At 41.8% G+C, this 18734-nt stretch overlaps 1 protein-coding gene across 2 annotated transcripts in view; it reads left to right on the top strand.

Annotated features, from left to right (window-relative positions):
• LOC132899251 (mitofusin-1-like) overlaps nucleotides 1-18734 on the top strand; it is a 55176-nt gene that overhangs the window by 25150 nt on the left and 11292 nt on the right. For both annotated transcript variants that reach the window (XM_060940998.1, XM_060940999.1), the window contains exon 10: nucleotides 16414-16481. In XM_060940998.1, the coding sequence (XP_060796981.1) occupies nucleotides 16414-16481 (68 nt within the window). The remainder of the gene's footprint in view (nucleotides 1-16413; nucleotides 16482-18734) is intronic.

Below are 18734 nucleotides of genomic sequence, written 5' to 3'. Positions count from 1 at the left end.
GAACTATATACAGCATGCATATACACTCACACCAGTGATCCACTATGTAAAACTACAGTATGCAATATATCAAGCATGCAAAATGGCATATACAGCATGCGCGCACACACACAAGAATAGCAAAAGATACTGATTTTCAATTAACCAAATTGGCTGTACAGTATTCACGCTTTACTGTCATTCAAATTAGTCAAACGTGTAATTGACCCTTTCATAAATTTGCAAAATTAATAATTTTGATACAAGAACTACAGTACATAAAGCATGTACGTGCATGCATGCATGCACACGCACACATACACATGCACACACTAATGAGCAATAATTATGTAAAATAATTACATACAGTATGCAAACACACACAAAACACAAAAACTATTTAAGGAAAGAACTAAGAGTTCAGATGAAAAAAAAAACCCTCTAAACCCTTTGCCATTGCTTAGTGTCTAAAAATATGCTTATGTACTGGATGCCAGCTAGTATAGAGGAGAATGTTAAGTAAACCTTACTCCCCAACGTTTTAAAAGTCGTGCTAGTCAGTGGAAGAGCAGTGTGGTTTGGAGTGGGGGTGAATCGGGGACAATGCCCTGAATTTTACTAGGGAACCAGGAACATTACTATTTCAACAGTCAATATCGTAAAAATAAGCAATCTATTAGCTTAATGTATTAGCTTAAGGAAACCTTACTGCCCAACGTTTTAAAAGTCGTGCTAGTCAGTGGACTGGCTAGTGCACATGACTCTCAGTCCACAAGCAGTGTGGTTTGGAGTGGGGGTGAGGGTAAGGTTAACAGACTTTTGAGATGATAATCGGGGACAATGCCCTGAATTTTACTAGGGAACCAGGGACATTACTATTTCAACAGTCAATATCGTTAAAATAAGCAATCTATTAGCTTAATGTATTAGCTTAAAAAAATCAGTGACTAGCATTTACTAGGTGAGAGTTGGGTGTGCTAGCCAGTGTTGTGAAACTATGGGTCTAGTTCACTGGTGAGCAGTGAGTACATGTCACTGCTCTTTCATGATTACAGTCAAATAGTTTCTCTGCTTAGCTTATGCGTGCTGTGATCTTTTGGGGGCAGTGTGATTGACAGAGTTAGCAAGATAGCTACACAAGTTGGCTTGAATTAGCTAATTGTATCCCTCATATCCCCCTGCAGAAGTAAACACAAGGATGACAATGGAGTGTATGCCTAATAATTTAAGGCTCGCATTAACAACCAAAGTAATAGAGTAATAAAGGGCTTTTTGGTATAAGCCCCGCCCCCAATTGCATGGCCACACCCCCAACCATGGCTGGAACCCCACCCCCAGGCCTTAAACTCATCCTATTATGTTAACAAACACAAAAATAAGTATGATATATAGACTTTGGTGAACATAAAGTGAAGAATGTCAAAATGTCAGAATTTAGGCTATGACTGCAGCACATCCAACAATAAAGGGTCAATATCCGGAATTGCCCAAGGGATATCACCGGGCACCCTCTCTTATCTTAATGAGTAGACCTTGGACAACAACAAACAGCAAAAAAAAAAAACTTTAACCGACGAAGCCAGGTTCAGCCAAATTTGGGCCTTTGGCTCCCGGACTATCAAACATTGCGATACATCTTATTTGCCAAAAAAAAAAAAGTGTCCTAATATGGTGACTTTTCATACATTTTGGAAACGAGTCACAAGCCCAACAAGATGAACATGTAGGTGAACATGTTTATTTTAACAATTTAAAAACTGCATGATCACAAAAGTATTGTGTGAGTGAGAGAGAGTGAGTGAGTGAGTGAGTGAGAGTGACAACGCAATCTAGCCGAGCCTGAATGGACTTCAATTGCTTTTTAAAAAATATATGCCCTTTTCAATAGCAAAATACTAGACGGTTATTGGACAAAACCGACTAAAACGCCACATTCGGAGACTGAGCCTCACTGGAGATGGGAGTCAATAAGAGGGGCGGGACAAGACTTCCCGAGAGGAGGCTCATCTCCAGCTGGTGATCGGAGGAGGAGCTGTGAACGCGGCTGGGCTGCTCATGATTGACAGAAAGCAGTCAGAGGTGGTACATCATGTTGTAAATAAAATGTGAACATAAGTTTGCTACCCGTTTTCATTTCCGTTCGAAAATAAAACCAATGATCAAAACAATAGTGTCTTGTGTTCACGTTAGCCTATAGTCTGGTAAGTTCAATGTCGGATATTTCAGCTTCGTTTAAAAATGATTATGTGGACTTTATTTTTAGACAAACAAATGAGAACAGGGGGATGCAAGCTGAATTTAGAATTTTCCACCGATCAAAGTCAGAACGATTTTCATCATATATTAATTTCACATTTCTGAGTGGAAAAAAAAAAAATACCGTGGGAAAAAAATGCCGAGGACATGACCTCGGTGTCCTCAATGGTAGTTACGGCCCTGGCCAGACATACACATACAGGGGGCTTCCAAACCCATACTGCACACCGCACATTTCACTTACTTCAATGGTTAGCCCATCTGGAGTGGACATGAGATTTACTCCTAATTTGCACATTAAATCACGTGCTAACAAATTCACTGGACATGTATGTGAGATGAGAAATGAGTGGGACGTAACTATTCCTCCCTCGCTTTCACACAGGAGGTTGACTGAGAAAGTTTCGGTTATAGGTCGTCCGGAGATCCCCATCGTCTGAATAGAATTTGAGCTGAGCGGTGGGTCTACTGGAAGTACCCCATGTTGTATCACTGAGTGTGCTGCACTCAGAATCTACTAAAAAGGTTAACACATGCCCACACACAGTGAGGGGCATACAAGGGAGTTTAGAAAAAGGAGTAGTTGTGTATTTTAACAAACTTAATGCAACTTCAGGTGTATTTATTTGGACTGGTATATCGGGCGTTTCTGTGTAGTCTTGCTGTTGCATGCAGGTGCTGCTACTAATGTGTTTAACGTTATGTGAATGCTCCTGTCTATGTGTATCATCAGGGGTGTGTGTGTGTGTTACCTCCCCGTTCTCTGTGTGGGGCCTGTTCCCGGAGTCCGCCCATCAGTCTGCTTTGCTGTACTCCTCACAGGGCTTCTGGCTGCTTCTGTGGAGACAGTTTTGAGCAATGTGTCCCTTCTGATTGCAGTTGTAGCAGGTTGCATCCTTTATCCAGGACGAGTAACTCCAGGTCGTCCTGTCTCGGCCCCTACTTCGACCTCTTCCTCTTGTTCCTTTTTCTCCAGGCTGAACAGTCTGGAAAAGAGTGAGAGTGGCGGCGTGTAGATCTTGGTCTCTTTGTGTCGACTTTGTCTTCTCCTTCAGCAGCTTTTCTGCATGCACAGCGTACTGCTCGATCTTGGTGAGACTGGTGGTTTCCCACAGGAGACAGAGCTGCTTTACTAACTTGGCCACTGCTGGATCCATACCGCTCATGAAACTGTTCCGCAGGTGCGCTTCCCAGACCTCAGGACTGCCTTCCACTCCAGCCAGGGTCGCGGGTCTGGTCAGGCCACTGTGTTTCTCATGCACGGCAGTGAGACGGGTGAGAAATGCTGACATCCCTTCTCCATCTTCTTGCTTACACATACTGATCTTAGTCATGTCTATGTTCAAAGGAAAAGCACTATCCAGACGAGCACAGAGAGCAGTGATGGTATCTCTATACTCACTATTGCCAGCCGCGCTCCAGTCAAGGATGTGATTTGGGGCTGGTGAAATTATCTGAAAATTTTAGCCGGGGGTCTGGGGGCCGCAGGCCCCCCGAAGCTCCTGGGTTCTGGGGTTTTCTGACTTAAAAATTGTACTAAAATGGCAAGCAAACACACAAGAAAAAACTTGTCATGATTAACAAATTCAAGCCAATTTAATGGTCAACATGCAACTCTGACACACACACTCTCACTCACTCACTCTCTCGCTCGCTCTCTCCCTCGTGCGCTCTCTCCCTCGCGCGCTCTCTCCCTCTCTCTCTCTCACTCGCGCGTGCTCTCTCACTCGCGCGTGCTCTCTCTCACTCTCGCTCTCACTCACGCTCTCACTCGCACTTTACGCTCGATCACGGAGGCTGCCATCTTTCAACTCTGAAGCGAGCTTACGTACAGCTATCTAACAAGCGCGTTCATTGGTTGTTACAGAGCGACGGGCCAATCACGTACCTCGTTTCATCTCAATGACGTAATTGCGTAAATGACGTAATTACGTCAATGAGATGAAACGAGGTACATGATTGGCCCATCGCTCTGTGACAACCAATGAATGCGCTCGCTTCAAACAAAGAGTTGAAAGATGGCAGCCTCCGTGATCGAGGTGTAAAGATGCAAATCCGAGGCTGCCATCTTTCAAACAAAGTCGGAACGAATAGGATACGAATGTGGATTTGAGGGAAAAATCGGAAACATTTTTTTTTCAAGTTTTGAGGTGAAAAAAGCGGAATTCCGCGAATTCGCGGAAAAATCACATCTCTGTCCAGTCTGGTGTAGTCATTCGCTGGTCAGCTTCCGGCCACTCTTTGGAAACTTTGTTCCAATCTATACCCATCTTGATCATGAGTAGGCGGCGAAGTTCATGGGTGGCCGGTCGGAATTCTCTGCAAAATATCAACAGCTCATTACCAAATGTCTTTCCTCCTACCTCTCTCACATTGGGAAGAGAAGCCATGCTTTCCTTCATGTCCGCTGTCGTCCAGGGTCTGTGGACTAAAAGCACGCCATCAGCTCCAGCCACTTCCACCATTGGAAGATGAAGGACTTCAGACTTTAGATTATGGCCTTGTGGACCCACTGGTGAGCACGTGGTCAGGTCCAGGAGAGTATCTTTTCCATCGCCATATGTAAGACCGGATCTCGTGTGTGATGGAGAAGCAGGGGAGGTGCTGATGCTGGAGGCGGCTGGTAGGCTGGAGGAGATTCCAGAGGCTCAGTTTTTTCCTTCGTCTCAACTTCTCCCCTTCTCTGTGGGTGAGGCGCTTGTGGGAATGATGCTCCGCCTTGCTGAGGAGGCAGTGTGTGTCGGGGTGGTGGGGCAGACTCCAGGTCAGGGTCCATCTGAAATTTCAAAACACTGAGAATACAGCGATGTATTCTCATTTGGAAGACAGCCTACTTATAACGAGTCGGGGCCCATTAAAAAAGATCCCCAATTATTTTGCCTGTCGTTTCTCTCTTTTGTACTCTCTCTTAAGTGTTTCTTCTTTCCATGCAGAAAACGCCCTCCAGTCCCCTAAGAACTTAACATTATCTGCAGGCTCTTCTTTTTCCTTCTGTTTCAACTTTTCTTCTAACTGTCCTATCTGCCTGGGACTAAAACTGCCCTTCTCAGGGAATCCTAAGTCCTTTACCCATATGTCAAACTGTGCCAAACAATCCTCGCCATACGAGGTTTTCATAAACTGGATGTTTGGGCTGTCATAGGAACACCCACTTCTTACTATAGCACATGTAACTTCAGGCTTACCTGCTTCTTCCTTTCCTTTCTCTAACTTGCTGCTTCTGTTCCCCATTGTACACTGTTATATTAATAGGCTGTGACAACAGCGGCTGAGTTTCTTTATCAGGATCACAAAAAGAACAGGTTGGACTATGTCCAAAAATGCGACACAATAATCCTTTAGGTGTGTTCTTATTAGTAAACAATTTATCTGACATTTGCCTTAAACCAAAGTAGGTATCATTTAACACAACAACCTCAAAGACAACTCGCGCATGTGTACAAAATCTGTTTCTCTGTTTCAGAATTTGGAGGAGGACAGTACTCTGTTAATTCATCAATATTTTGCGTGCACACCGGTGTGTCTTTGCGACTTCGTGATCGAACCTCTCTATCCCGTTCCTCCGACGGGCCAGTTGTTCACACAGAACAAAGGGACCAAGATTCAATTCTTTCCCAGTTACGAATCGCTGAACGCGAGTCCGTCGAGACACGCACCCGTACTTCCTTCGCTCAAGTAGGTGAGCCGTTACCCAGTCGTCACTTGGGCGGATAATTCTCTTACACAACCCAATAAACTACTCGCGGTTTATTGTCTCAAAATTGTGTTTATCCGTTTCGGCAAACATATTGATGGTACCACAGCTTAGCAGTCCTCCTGGGCTCGGACAAACTTCTGTCCGTCTCTTATATCAGTCTTCCTTGACTGGGACAATCTCTGTCCATCTCTTATATCATTCTTTAAATACTAGGACAAATCTCTGTCCATTTCTTGTATCATTCTTTAAATACTGTTTCCACTAATTTCTTTACACAAGAATGCAAAGTTATCACTTACTGGTTCGGTGAGCCCTGACGGTCTGGTCTCTCGTCCGAGTTCTCAGCTCCGCACTGTAGCCTTGGGAGTGTTCCGTCGTCCGAGGATCAGACGCATAGGGCCTACCCAGGGGACGCCAAATTGTAATGGAAATTTCTAATAAACACTTCAGAACGCTTAACAGTCGTCTTTTCAGTCATTTATTAAAGTAAATCATACAAAGGTATATAAGAAAGAAAATTAAAGCAGAACATCACCTCTAGTGATGTGAGAGTACGCGTGCGCTCTCTGAGTTGTGTTTTAGTGGCTGCTATCTATTATACTCTAAAGGCATTTGTTTACTGCTTGCATCTTCACGTGATTGGCTCAAGATTTTCTATGCAGCTCTGTTAGAGCGTGCACCTGGCACGCGGGCGGATGCGTAGTTATGAGAACTCAGGCACCCCGCTTATCACCACCAAGGTCAGGAAAGGTGGTTACATCATGAGAAAATGCAAGCTAGGATGAACTCAAGCACCCTGCTCATTACCACCAAGGCCACAGAAAAGTGATTACAACATAGGAAAAAACATCTTTCTCAGTATAGGCCACTTGAGCTCAACACACAGAAACACAGAGAATAATAATGTTCATCCATTAAAAATTCCCCTCACAGCCTCTACCTCCAACTGTCTCACTGGAACTCCCAAGTTTACACAGTCTTCACAGAACACCATGAACTGTGCAGAACAAGTCTACCTCAAGGACTATGGACACGGCGATGATACGGTACGGTGCTCTCAGTGCTACGACTCCGTCATACCCCTGAGACCAAAAGGGGGAATGTAGGTATCATGCCGCCATCTTGTGTCTAAGAACTACACTTCCGCGTTGACTACGTCACGCCTGGGTGGGATCACGTACATCATTCCTCAGGTTTCACATAAGAGACTTGGAAACTCCATTTTTCTTTGTCTCTGGTGTCTGAACTGAGCGGAGGACAGACCATAGAGGGACGCTCACCATCGGATCGTCCGAAACCACGACTCTTTCCTGCAAGAGACACGTTTTAGAACGTTCTCCTCCTTCTATCCACCCTTGATCACGGTGGACTCCAGGAAACACGCGCGCTTTTAACTCAAGTGAGTTATAAACCGGTTTTGTCAGTTATTTCTTTCAGTACGTACTAGACTGCAACCAAAAGGCAGTTTTATTGGTGTTGGGAGCGGCTGGACCGTCCTAACCTGTCTGATCAGAACTTTCTTCTCACGAGCTACGAAGATCTTCAAAGGAAACTTCAGAGCAGTGGTGTAGTCTACGTGATATGCAGGTCTACGCCGTATGCCCATTGGAAAAGCTCAGCGATTTCCGTATACTCACTGAAGAGCTCAGTGATTTGCGTATGCGCATACGCCTACCGAAAAATATATTCGTTATTTGAACTGGCCAAACCAACGTCAACATTGTCAGATGAATGTTCCACAGTTCCATTCCTAGATGCCTGTGTCCACCAAACGCGCTTTAGCGCTACAAGCGCCTATTCAATTCAAATCCTATGGGCTTCATTTATTAGACGCTGACAGAGCCCGACTCAGCACTCAAGGCGTTGCGAGTTCTTCTTCTTTGGAGTTTTACGTCAGCTGGCATCCAATATGTTGCATTGCTGCCACCTACAGTATTAATCGGTCAAAGAACTAAATTCTGTTATATAAACCAGAATCTCGTAAAAACTTGATCAAATGCCGTTTGCCCTTCACATTTGTCCCCATGTCCAGTACACTTTCCAATGATATCTCTTTCATGCCATTCTGCATCAAGGAACTGATCAATACTTTTCTATGGCAATCATAGTTCCTACAAAACAATAAAACATGTTGAACTGTCTCCATCTGCTGACAAGAGCATAGCCCATCCGGATGTTTCCCTATAATAAATAATGAGCCATTCAGACACGCATGACCTATTCTCAATCTAGTAATAATGACCTCTTCCTTACGTTTACCACTTCCGCAAACATTAACTGAATCAGCAACACGATTATTTATTGAGAATGGATGCCTGCCCTTTATATCTTGTTCCCAAAGATGTTGCCATCTCAAAAGAGATTGCTGCCACGCAATAGATTTGCCTTCAGACTTTGATAAGGACAGACTAACATCTACTGTTTCCCGTCACGTCGCCTCCTTAGCCAGCTTATCCACCTTTTCATTGAACTTGATTCCCACATGGGCAGGTATCCATAAAATTGCCACTGTCACTCCATATCTTCCCACATCTCTAATTGTCAAAAGGATGTCATATACTATGTCTTGTCGCCTCTTGGACATTCCCTTCCCAAGACTCCTGATAGCCGACACAGAGTCGCTGCATATCAGCACCTTCCTATTCTGAAGTTGTCCAGCCCACTGCACAGCCATCAGGATTGCATACAACTCCACTGTAAACACACTCAACAGATCAGAAGTCCTCTTTGAGGCCTGCACATTCATTCCTTGGACTACAAAAGCTGCCCCAGTAGCCCCTGTATCCTGATCCTTTGATCCATCAGTAAATATTAATACATAATCACGGTATTTGTCTTTTACATGGCAATGAAAGCTATACACCAACTCTGCTTCAGGATCTTGCTCCTTAGTTTTAAGTAATATTAGATCAATCTCTGGGACCTCCAGCTGCCACATAGGGATCAACGGCCACAATACTCCTGGGCAAAAGGTCCTCTGAAGAATATTCAACTCCTGGGCAACAGATTCTATAGTCCACCCAAAACTGTGCTGATTCGCCACCTCCCTCTCCCAGCTTGGCTCAATCACTCTTCTGACAGGGTGACCAGGACTCTGTCCCATCAAATTAATCCAATAATTGGCCTGCAGCTGTTTTCTCCTCAGCCCAAGAGGCATTTCTCCTGCCACAACCTGTAGAGCACAAACTGGGGAAGATCGCACCGCTCCAGTACATAATCTCAACGCGGCCGCTTGGATTACATCCAGCCTAGCCAGTACAGATGTCGCTGCAGATGCATAAACCAAGCACCCATAATCAATCCTTGTTCTGATCAGGTAAACATAGATCAATTTTAAAGAGGTCAAATCTGCTCCCCAGTTCCTTCCAGCAAGACATCTCATCAGGTTCAATACATTTTTACATTTATCCACCACTTTTGAGATATGTACTCTCCAACTAAGTCTAGTGTCAAAGAACACTCCTAGAAATTTAAAACAAGAAACCCTTTCCACAGGACGGTTGTAAAGATATAGCTTTAGGTTTTCACAGACCCTCTTCCTTGTAAAAAACATTGTTTTTGTTTTCTCAACTGAGAATCTGAAACCCCACTTCCTACCCCAGTCCTCTACAAGAGTCAGAGACTCCTGGACCTTCTTCAAAATGTGTCGCATATTTTTCCCCCTCTTCCACAATCCACCATCATCTGCAAACAGGGACTGTCCAATATCAGGCTGAACATCAGAAAAAATATCATTGATCATTATATTAAACAATAAAGGACTGATCACACTTCCTTGTGGAGTTCCATTCTCAACCAAACATCGACTTGATATGTCCGTCCCTATCTTGACCTGAATGCTTCTGTTTCTCAAAAAATCCATCACCCAATTAAAAATATTTCCCCCAATACCCAACAGGTGCAACTTAATCAAAAGACCCTCCACCCAAAGCATATCATACGCTTTTTCTACATCCAGAAACACTGCCACTACAGTTTCTCTATTTATCTGAGCTTTTCTGATTTCATCTTCAAGACATATAATAGAGTCAATTGTGTTCCGTCCCTTCCTGAAACCACTTTGATACCTTGTCAACAATCCCTTTTCCTCAACAAAGTGCCTTAGCCGTCCATTGACCAGTTTTTCCATCAGCTTACCTAACTGTGAGGTCAAAGCTATAGGCCGGTAATTGACAGGGTTACTAGCATCCTTCCCTGTTTTTTTTTATAGGCACAATGACCGCCTCTTTCCATCCTGCTGGAATATGTCCCTCCTCCCACACCCTATTGTACAGATTCAAAACTGTTCGCAGACTCGTGTCACTCAAATGAGCTAACATTCGATAGCAGATTCCGTCCTGCCCAGGGGCTGAATTCCCACACCTCTCCAAAGCATTTTTAAGCTCCAACAATGTGAAAGGAACATTATATTTATCCTCTGACTTCTCTTTCTTTTGAACAACCCCGCCAAATATATTCATTGTCTCTTCTCTCCCGCATCTTTCCTCTTCTGACAGATTATCAGAACTATGGACCTTACTCAAAGTCTTCACCATCATTTCCGCTTTTTCCATGTCAGACACAGCCAGCTGGTCTCCATCTGAAAGAATAGGATAGCCCCACTCTCTTCTGTTACCCTCCATTTTCTTAATCATACCCCACACTTCATTTATATCCACACTACTACCTATTGAGCTACAATATTCTCTCCAGTAAGTCCTTTTCCTTTGTCTAATGACCCTCCTGACAACTGCCTGCACCTGCTTATATTCAATAAAGCGTTGAAAGTTATGTGATTGCTTCACCTTTCTAAAAGCCCTATTCCTGACTTTCACAGCCATCACACAATCTTCATTCCACCACGGGACTGCATTCTTAACCAGCTTCCCTGAGCTTTTCGGGATTGCTTCCATTGCAGCCATATAAATCCTCTGGCGCAACTCTATTTCATGCCCTTCAACACTATCTGTATTTGGAACTGACCTAAGAAACAGGTCACTGAATTCCCTAAACCTCTCCCAATCTGCCTTTTCAAAGACCCACCTCCCAGGCCTCACTCCTGATCTGAGTCTAACATCAATATCCACAGTACAAATAATAGGGTAATGATCACTCCCTACACTGACTCCATGTACTTCCCATTCACACCTTGGGGCCAATCTAGATGATGAAAGTGTCAGATCTAATACTGACTCACGCCCCGTCCTACCATCAAATCTAGTTCCCCTTCCATCATTCAGGCAAACTAAGTCCCTCTCACTCAGCAAGTCCTCGACTACCTGACCATTTCTATCAAACCTATCCCCACCCCACAATGAACTGTGAGCATTGAAATCTCCAGCCCACACCACATTTCCTCTATCCTGTCCTTCTATCTTCTCTAGTTCAGTTAATTCTAACCGTTTGCAAGGGTTATAATAATTTATAACAGCTATTTTCTTTGAACCCACCCATATTTCCAGCACCACATATTCCTGCTCCGTCCCCATACCCAGTACTCTATATGGTATCCCCTGTCTAACAAAGGTAGCACAACCCCCTCCACTTCCTCCCACTCGGTCCCTCCTAACAACTATATAATTAATTAAAACAAAATCAAACCTAGGTTGGAGCCATGTTTCTTGAATACATATTATATCCGGTTTCACAATCATATCATCCACAAACTTTTTAAATTCTTGTCCATTTGCCAGCAGACTCCTTGCATTCCATTGTAAAATGATCATACACAGAATAATCATCCTACACTATCTTGGCTTGTCTGCATCACACAGAGCCCATCCCTCACCTCTTCCCACTTCAATCCCATCATACCCAAATGCTGAACTGCTGCCTTTGTAATAATTTGGATCCTGTCTGTCTTCGATTTCATTTCCGCTGTGGCATTTATTACTCCTGCAATAAATATTACAAGGTCTCTTTTCTCCCTCCACCCATATTCCTTCACTTTAACAGATGCACATCCCACCTCCCTGTCTGTAGCTGCAGCTAAGTCTCTTCTTACAGTTCTTCCACTATTTCTAGACTGGTCCACACTTTTAACAGCTTCTGCGTAAGTTACTTTGTTTTTCAACTTCACATTATGGATTTCTGTCTCTCTTCTCATAACTTCACAACCCCAATACGCTGCACTGTGCGCTCCTCCGCAATTACAGCATTTAGGTCTCGCTCCAACATCACACTTCCCATAGTCATGAGCTCCCCCACACTTTGCACATGTTTGTACCCCTTTACACACCTTGGCTGTATGGCCGAATTTTTGACATTTAAAGCATCTCAAAGGCTTATGCACAAACTCTCTCACTCGATACCTCAAATATCCTAAATAAAGTTCAGAGGGTATGTCTCTAGTACTAAACTTAATCAGAATCGACTCAGTCTCCTTTTTTTCAACTCCCCTGGTCAATCGCGTTGCACTCTGAACGGCTCCACATCTTTCTTTCAAATTCTTAACCAACTCATCCATTTGCATTGAAACAGGAATTCCATATATCACCCCTCTACTCCCTTCATTACCAACCCTTATCACTTTCACAACCTTTGCCTTCCCAACAACTTGCAACCTTTCAGCCTTCGCAACCTGTTCTTCAGAGACACACCCAATCAACAAATTACCATCATCCAACACTCTGGCGTTATTTATAGTTCCAACCTGATTCTTAAGCACATTCGTCAGTTTTATAGGATCCATATTCTTGATGCCACCACTTTCAAACCTTACAACCACAAAAGAGCACTTCTCCCTGTCTCTCCCCCTTCTCCCGTCCCCGTAGTTTTAAACTTTTTCCTAATCTGCCAATTATTATCATCATCTTTAATGCCATCCATACTAATACTCTCCTCCCCCCCCTGACTCCCCGCCATGGCGGAGAATTTGCAAGGATATCGTATACCGGACCTATACAGGCCGTCGGCCGATATACTCACAGATTTCTCACTCCAGGGTATGTTAATGCTAACGCTAATGCTAGCTATTTATACCGACAACTTTGTTTGTTTGTTAGTTCACCACCACTCCCAGCTCAACTCGGCGTTGCAAGTTGATCCAAGAGCAGAGAATTGACCCTTCCGGGAGCTCTGCCCCCCATAGCAACTGTTGCTACGTATGTCAGTCAAGCCAGCCGTCCCCCTTCGCAGTAAACGTCATTCATACGTAAGAGGAAATTGCGCGCGCAGCCTGGACCACAAAAAGACTCAGCGACGGTAGAGACGAGAAGAAATATTTGGAAGAAATGCCTAGTTGTTGTGTTGTCGGGTGTCAGAATCGTAGCAGTGATGGGGTTAAAATGTTCAGAATTCCAGCAGGATCTCACCCATTCCGAAAAAATCGCCGACGTCTATGGCTACAAGCCATCAAACGTGTAGACTGGGATGAAAGCACCATCAAAAATGCACGGGTTTGCAGCGCCCACTTCATCACAGGTAAGATCAGGCTATTTATTCATTCATTATCTCTAGCCGCTTTATCCTTCTACAGGGTCACAGGCAAGCTGGAGCCTATCCCAGCTGACTACAGGCGAAAGGCGGGGTACACCCTGGACAAGTCGCCAGGTCATCACAGGGCTGACACATAGACACAGACAACCATTCACACTCACATTCACACCTACGGTCAATTTAGAGTCACCAGTTAACCTAACCTGCATGTCTTTGGACTGTGGGGGAAACCGGAGCACCCGGAGGAAACCCACGCGGACACGGGGAGAACATGCAAACTCCGCACAGAAGGGCCCTCGCCGGCCCCGGGGCTCGAACCCAGGACCTTCTTGCTGTGAGGCGACAGCGCTAACCACTACACCACCGTGCCGCCAGGCTATTTATTAAATCTTTCTTTTTTATTCTTTCTAGTCTTCGTTTATTGATGTAGCAAAATACTTTGGTAACGTTTGTCTGATTAGCTGGGTCATAGTTACACAATGTAATGAATATTGTTAGCATGTTAACTTAGCTTTGCATGCAATTTTGTTTGTAGGAGAGGTCTCGCTTGACTCAAGCAGACCAGATTTTGTGCCATCATTATTTGTGTCTGCTGAAAATCACAATTTTAAAGCAAGGATGGAAAGGTAAAATTGTGTGCCCTCACTCTAAATGCCAATTTATGTTGACTGCTCTAACCTAGCTCCCGCCCCGTTCAGTTTCATTTCTGCTCTCTGCCTCTCGCTTTTTACGCAGCTCTGATTTCTCTTAGCTGCACTCTTTACACTATCATTATGGATATGTTGGATGATGTAGGCACGAAGTTTTTCGTGGGTGTACACTGAAGTCTTGTCAATAAGGTACGAGTATATATCTGGCCATTGTATACCAGGGAACTTACTAACATCGTCCGTCCACTGTTTAATTAAATGCGGATCCGGTAGGCGATGTCCACTTGTTAGAGTTAACTTATTTATGTAGCATTCTCGATCTTGTCACGACAATTGTTTGGCATAATCTGACAGCTCATAATGCCGGTCTATGGGCAGCGCCATTGTTTCTGAGTCCAGGCTGCGCGCGCATCCTAGCAACGGTCAGTTTGTTTACAAACATGCGAAGGGGTCTGCCTTTGACTTGTTGCTAAGCAACAGTGCTTATTCAGTCATGACAGACCACGCGGCATTATCTAGCATTCAATCAAGCTTGCGAAATCATGAAACGAAAACAAACGACACTATTTCAGTGTTTTCAGAAGTGTCCTCAGCCATCACTCTGCAACACAACCAAGGAGGCAATGCAGACCTCAAATGCCAGAATATAAAAACACCTGGAAAGTCCTGTAGACCTTTTTTGCAGGGCTTGTGGACTAACACACTGAAGGGCATTGCGTATTTGTTAATTAAATTAATTTTTTCTTCTCTGAAGCAAACATTTGTTTTAGCACATCTAGGATGTTTTCTTGTTCATTTAAGCTGATGTGCTGAATAGATAAGAAATAAGAAATGCATTTAATATGTTAAAAATATATTATTGTGTGATGTGTTTAATTTACATGTCAATATGTCAAATTTTCTTGATACATGAAAAATAAAAAAACAATGATGGAAAAGCCCACTTATCTTAAGTTGAACGGTGAATCAAAATTTTATAAATTTTGTACATTTAAACCACATTTGTTTTGCATACAGTAGATCTGTACACAAAACCAGTTTCAAGATGCATATTACTATGCATTAGGCAGTGATGGTGCTCATGAGGTGTTGCTTTCAGGTTATCGGACAGTTACAAGATGGATGAGTACAAGTATAACAGTATAGCCACAACACACGTGTGTGTGTGTGTGTGTGTGTGTGTGTATATATATATATATATATATATATATATATATATATATATATATATAATATATATTATATATATATATGTGTGTGTGTGTATGTATGTATATATATATATATATATATATATATACACATACATGTGTGTGTGTGTGTGTGTGTGAGTATAAATTTTTTCCCGGGGGGGCGTTGCATGGCAAGCACTGAGTATACCCACTGCAAAAAAGTAGACTACACCACTGCTTCAGAGCAACCGCTCTCTCTCTCTCTCTCTGTCTCTCCGAAGCGCAATCTTCAGCCTGCTGGTCATTTCCACGGAAGAGACTCTGCTTTCTACAGAAGACGAAAGTTTGCAGTAAGGAAAGGCACTGGGCAAAATAATTAGTCTAGACAGTAATTAATTTACTAAGTGTGAAGCTATAGTCAGGAATGTGTGTACACTGATTTATTATTTTTGATTCTCTATTATTTGGTATTATTGATTTAAAATTGGTTAATCCATAAGTTTGTGCATGTCTTTTTTTTTTTTCTCTCTCTCCTAACGTTTTAATTTCATTTAACTCACTCATATTTTGACCTTATTAAGATTTCAGTGAGTTTGATAATGAGTGTGGAATTTCTTTGTTACTGAGAAAACGCGTGCTCACTAAATCCTGAGGGGTCCCCTCCTCCAAGAGTGCAGATAAGACACTCTGGCTCGTCCTGGCGCGTGCGCACACACACACACGAACATAACAAAACATCAGATAAGAACATTCCAAATTTTATAGCTCCCTCATATAAACACACACATATACACACACCTCACTGCTTGTATATATTGATTATTATTTTTATCTTTGTATAATAAATTCATTTATTATCAAAGCTGTGTGTACTCATCTGCTGTTTCGATATTTTGAAGTTGCCCAGTCAAAAGAATTCAAGGAAGGTGTAGACAATTTGTAATATGGTAAGTGATCAATAATAATTTGATAAGATACCATAATCTAGCTGTTTGGTAATTTATCCAGGATTAATGGTATGATTCATTAAATGATTCACTAAATGATTCATTGAATGGTTCACCAAATGATTCACTTCAACGATCCAAATGAGACTGATTTTATGTAATTATTAAAGATTGATCACTTATCCAAATCTTAAATACACAAATCCTTAATTACACCTACACAGTTCAAGTCAGGCATGCCTTTTATGTCCTCTTGAGATGGGCTGCTGTACTAAATCTGCAGTGTTTCTTTCCAGGTGGAGCATTAGCAGAAGGCTTCCAGGAAAGACTGAAGGCGTTCCAGAGCTTTGAGAGGACATTTGAGGCAAGTGGTTGCTGAGATGATAACCATGGATATGCGATGTCTGTTTATTGCCAGAACAACAAAAAATAAGTCCAGATGAAAAATTTTGTCTCATCTAGAAGCTGTTTGAGTTGAAACAAGTGCATTAGAGTAGGGAGACCTGAGGATATAAATGGCAGTAGAGTTTAACTGGAAATAAAATATTAAAAATTTTAAAAAGCAGTAGAAACCTCTAGAATGAACTAAAAAAAAAAATCTGCTATAGTCTTGGTCATATTTCGCCTGGTGTCTTTAAGCAAGTAAAATGTAAATGAAAGGAGAGAAAGAAAGCCATGTAGGTCACTGACTCAGACCATCCAAATAAAGTATTTCGGGCATTTTTAAATGAATGTTTGTTTAACGATGAGGAGCTGTTTTGGGAATTGAAATACAGATTGATGATCAATTGAAAACTGACTTCTCCACTAAATATTCTAGTGAGATAAAGTAGGAATCAACACAAGCTTGATGGTTTTCATGTAACCCCAAACGCATCCTCTTAGAGCTTTATAACTTGTCTACAGTAAATTGTGTTTACAAATACAGTGCATTTAGGCAAACGTCTTCAATTGATTTCTTAAAGCTATAGGTAGCGTAAATTAAAATATCACAGCACTGAGATAAAAAGTACATGTCAAGACATTTTTATTTTAATGTTGGCAAGATCAAGAAAATTGATCAAATAGAACTGACTTGTTTTCAAGTATAAATTATTACCAGATTATTTCTTGTCTGCTTTCTGACACCACAAGCAAAGGTTTTTCATAAATTGTGCATTATCTCTTAATCCCTTATAACTTTATGCCTTCAGATAACATCTGTAAGACTTAAAGCTAGGATTAATGTTAGTATTATGAATTTTTAATCTATCAGGAGGCTGAGGATTCTTGTATCTTGACTCACTGTGACCTTTTTTTTTTCCTGATTTTTACATCTTTAGGTTTCGTGCTTAGAAATAACTCATTTGTCATTTCCATTATAAGTGTTAGGGAGATTTCTCAAGCAGATTGAAAATGCACACCAATATTTACAATAGTTCATAAATTATCACACTGGGGAACAATTTGAAAAAAATGTTCTGTTGAGTTAGATTTTTATGCTGATTAAAACTAAAATTGGCATGCTGATTCCAAAATTGCAGTCAGTTTTTTTTTTCTAGCACGTCAAGTTTTTTTCTCCACAGCTTACCCTCCAGATAAGCAAAATTCCACTGATTAGCTGTAGTAAGACTATTTGAAGGTTATGGAAGAACATTATCAGGGTAGATGGGATGTACATATGATGGCTGACTATTGTTGGAGCATCAAACGTGATGGTCCTCAAGTTGAACACTCCAGAAAGAGCTACTGTATAAACATAAATTTTTACCTTAACTACTTGCACACAATTATAATTACAGTAGCCATATCCTTTCTAAAAACATGTGTTAAATAAACATTGCAGTCATGCCTGTTTCTTTCATATTTCATTGTATGTCAATATTTGTAAATTTTTATAAAACAAGCACATATCTGTTAAGTACAGTATTTTTCATATTTAAAAAAAAACGGGGATCCTATAGTTCAAAAACTTGACGTGATAGAGAAAAACTGAGATCAGTTTTGGATTCTGCACCCAAAAATTAGTTAAAAACAGCTGTCAGACCTAACTCAACAAAAATTGTGTTCCCCAGTGTCATGAGTCTTAAAACTTAATCATATTTGGATTGAGATACGTACACCACACACATGTAGAGTTGTTTTTTTCCTGCCACCGTGTACATCTTTCCTGAAGTGTAGCTTAATTATTCTGCCAGTTTTTTCCCCTGCCTAGCCATTTCCTTTTCCTAGGCCCATGTGCTCTTTTTCATCAATCTGTGTGTTCATTGCTGAAGTCTAGATTTGCTAAGGCGAGGACACCCTTCTCCTCAGTTCACCATTACATTTATGTTTTCCTATTTGATATATCAGTGTTTTGTGGATTATGTTGATGTTTTGTATGATTTTGAGTACTGTATTTTCTGTACTATGAGGTTTTTGGGGTTTTTTTGTGTGTGTGATTTTTAAAATTCTCAAACTGCTGAATACAGAAATATAATATTTTGGCATAAGCCTAATTGTGATCTGCCCATTTGTTAGTGTTCGAGTAGATTAGATTAGATAAAACTTTATTGATCCCTTTGGGCGGGTTCCCTCAGGGAAATTAAGATTCCAACAGCATCATTACAGATAAACAGAGAAAAGAAATAGAGAAAAC

The sequence above is a fragment of the Neoarius graeffei genome, chromosome 15, assembly GCF_027579695.1.
Source record: "Neoarius graeffei isolate fNeoGra1 chromosome 15, fNeoGra1.pri, whole genome shotgun sequence".
Classification (NCBI taxonomy): Eukaryota; Metazoa; Chordata; class Actinopteri; order Siluriformes; family Ariidae; genus Neoarius; species Neoarius graeffei.
The sequence above is the reverse complement of the archived record's forward strand: the minus strand, read 5'-3'. Positions and strand labels throughout refer to the sequence as shown.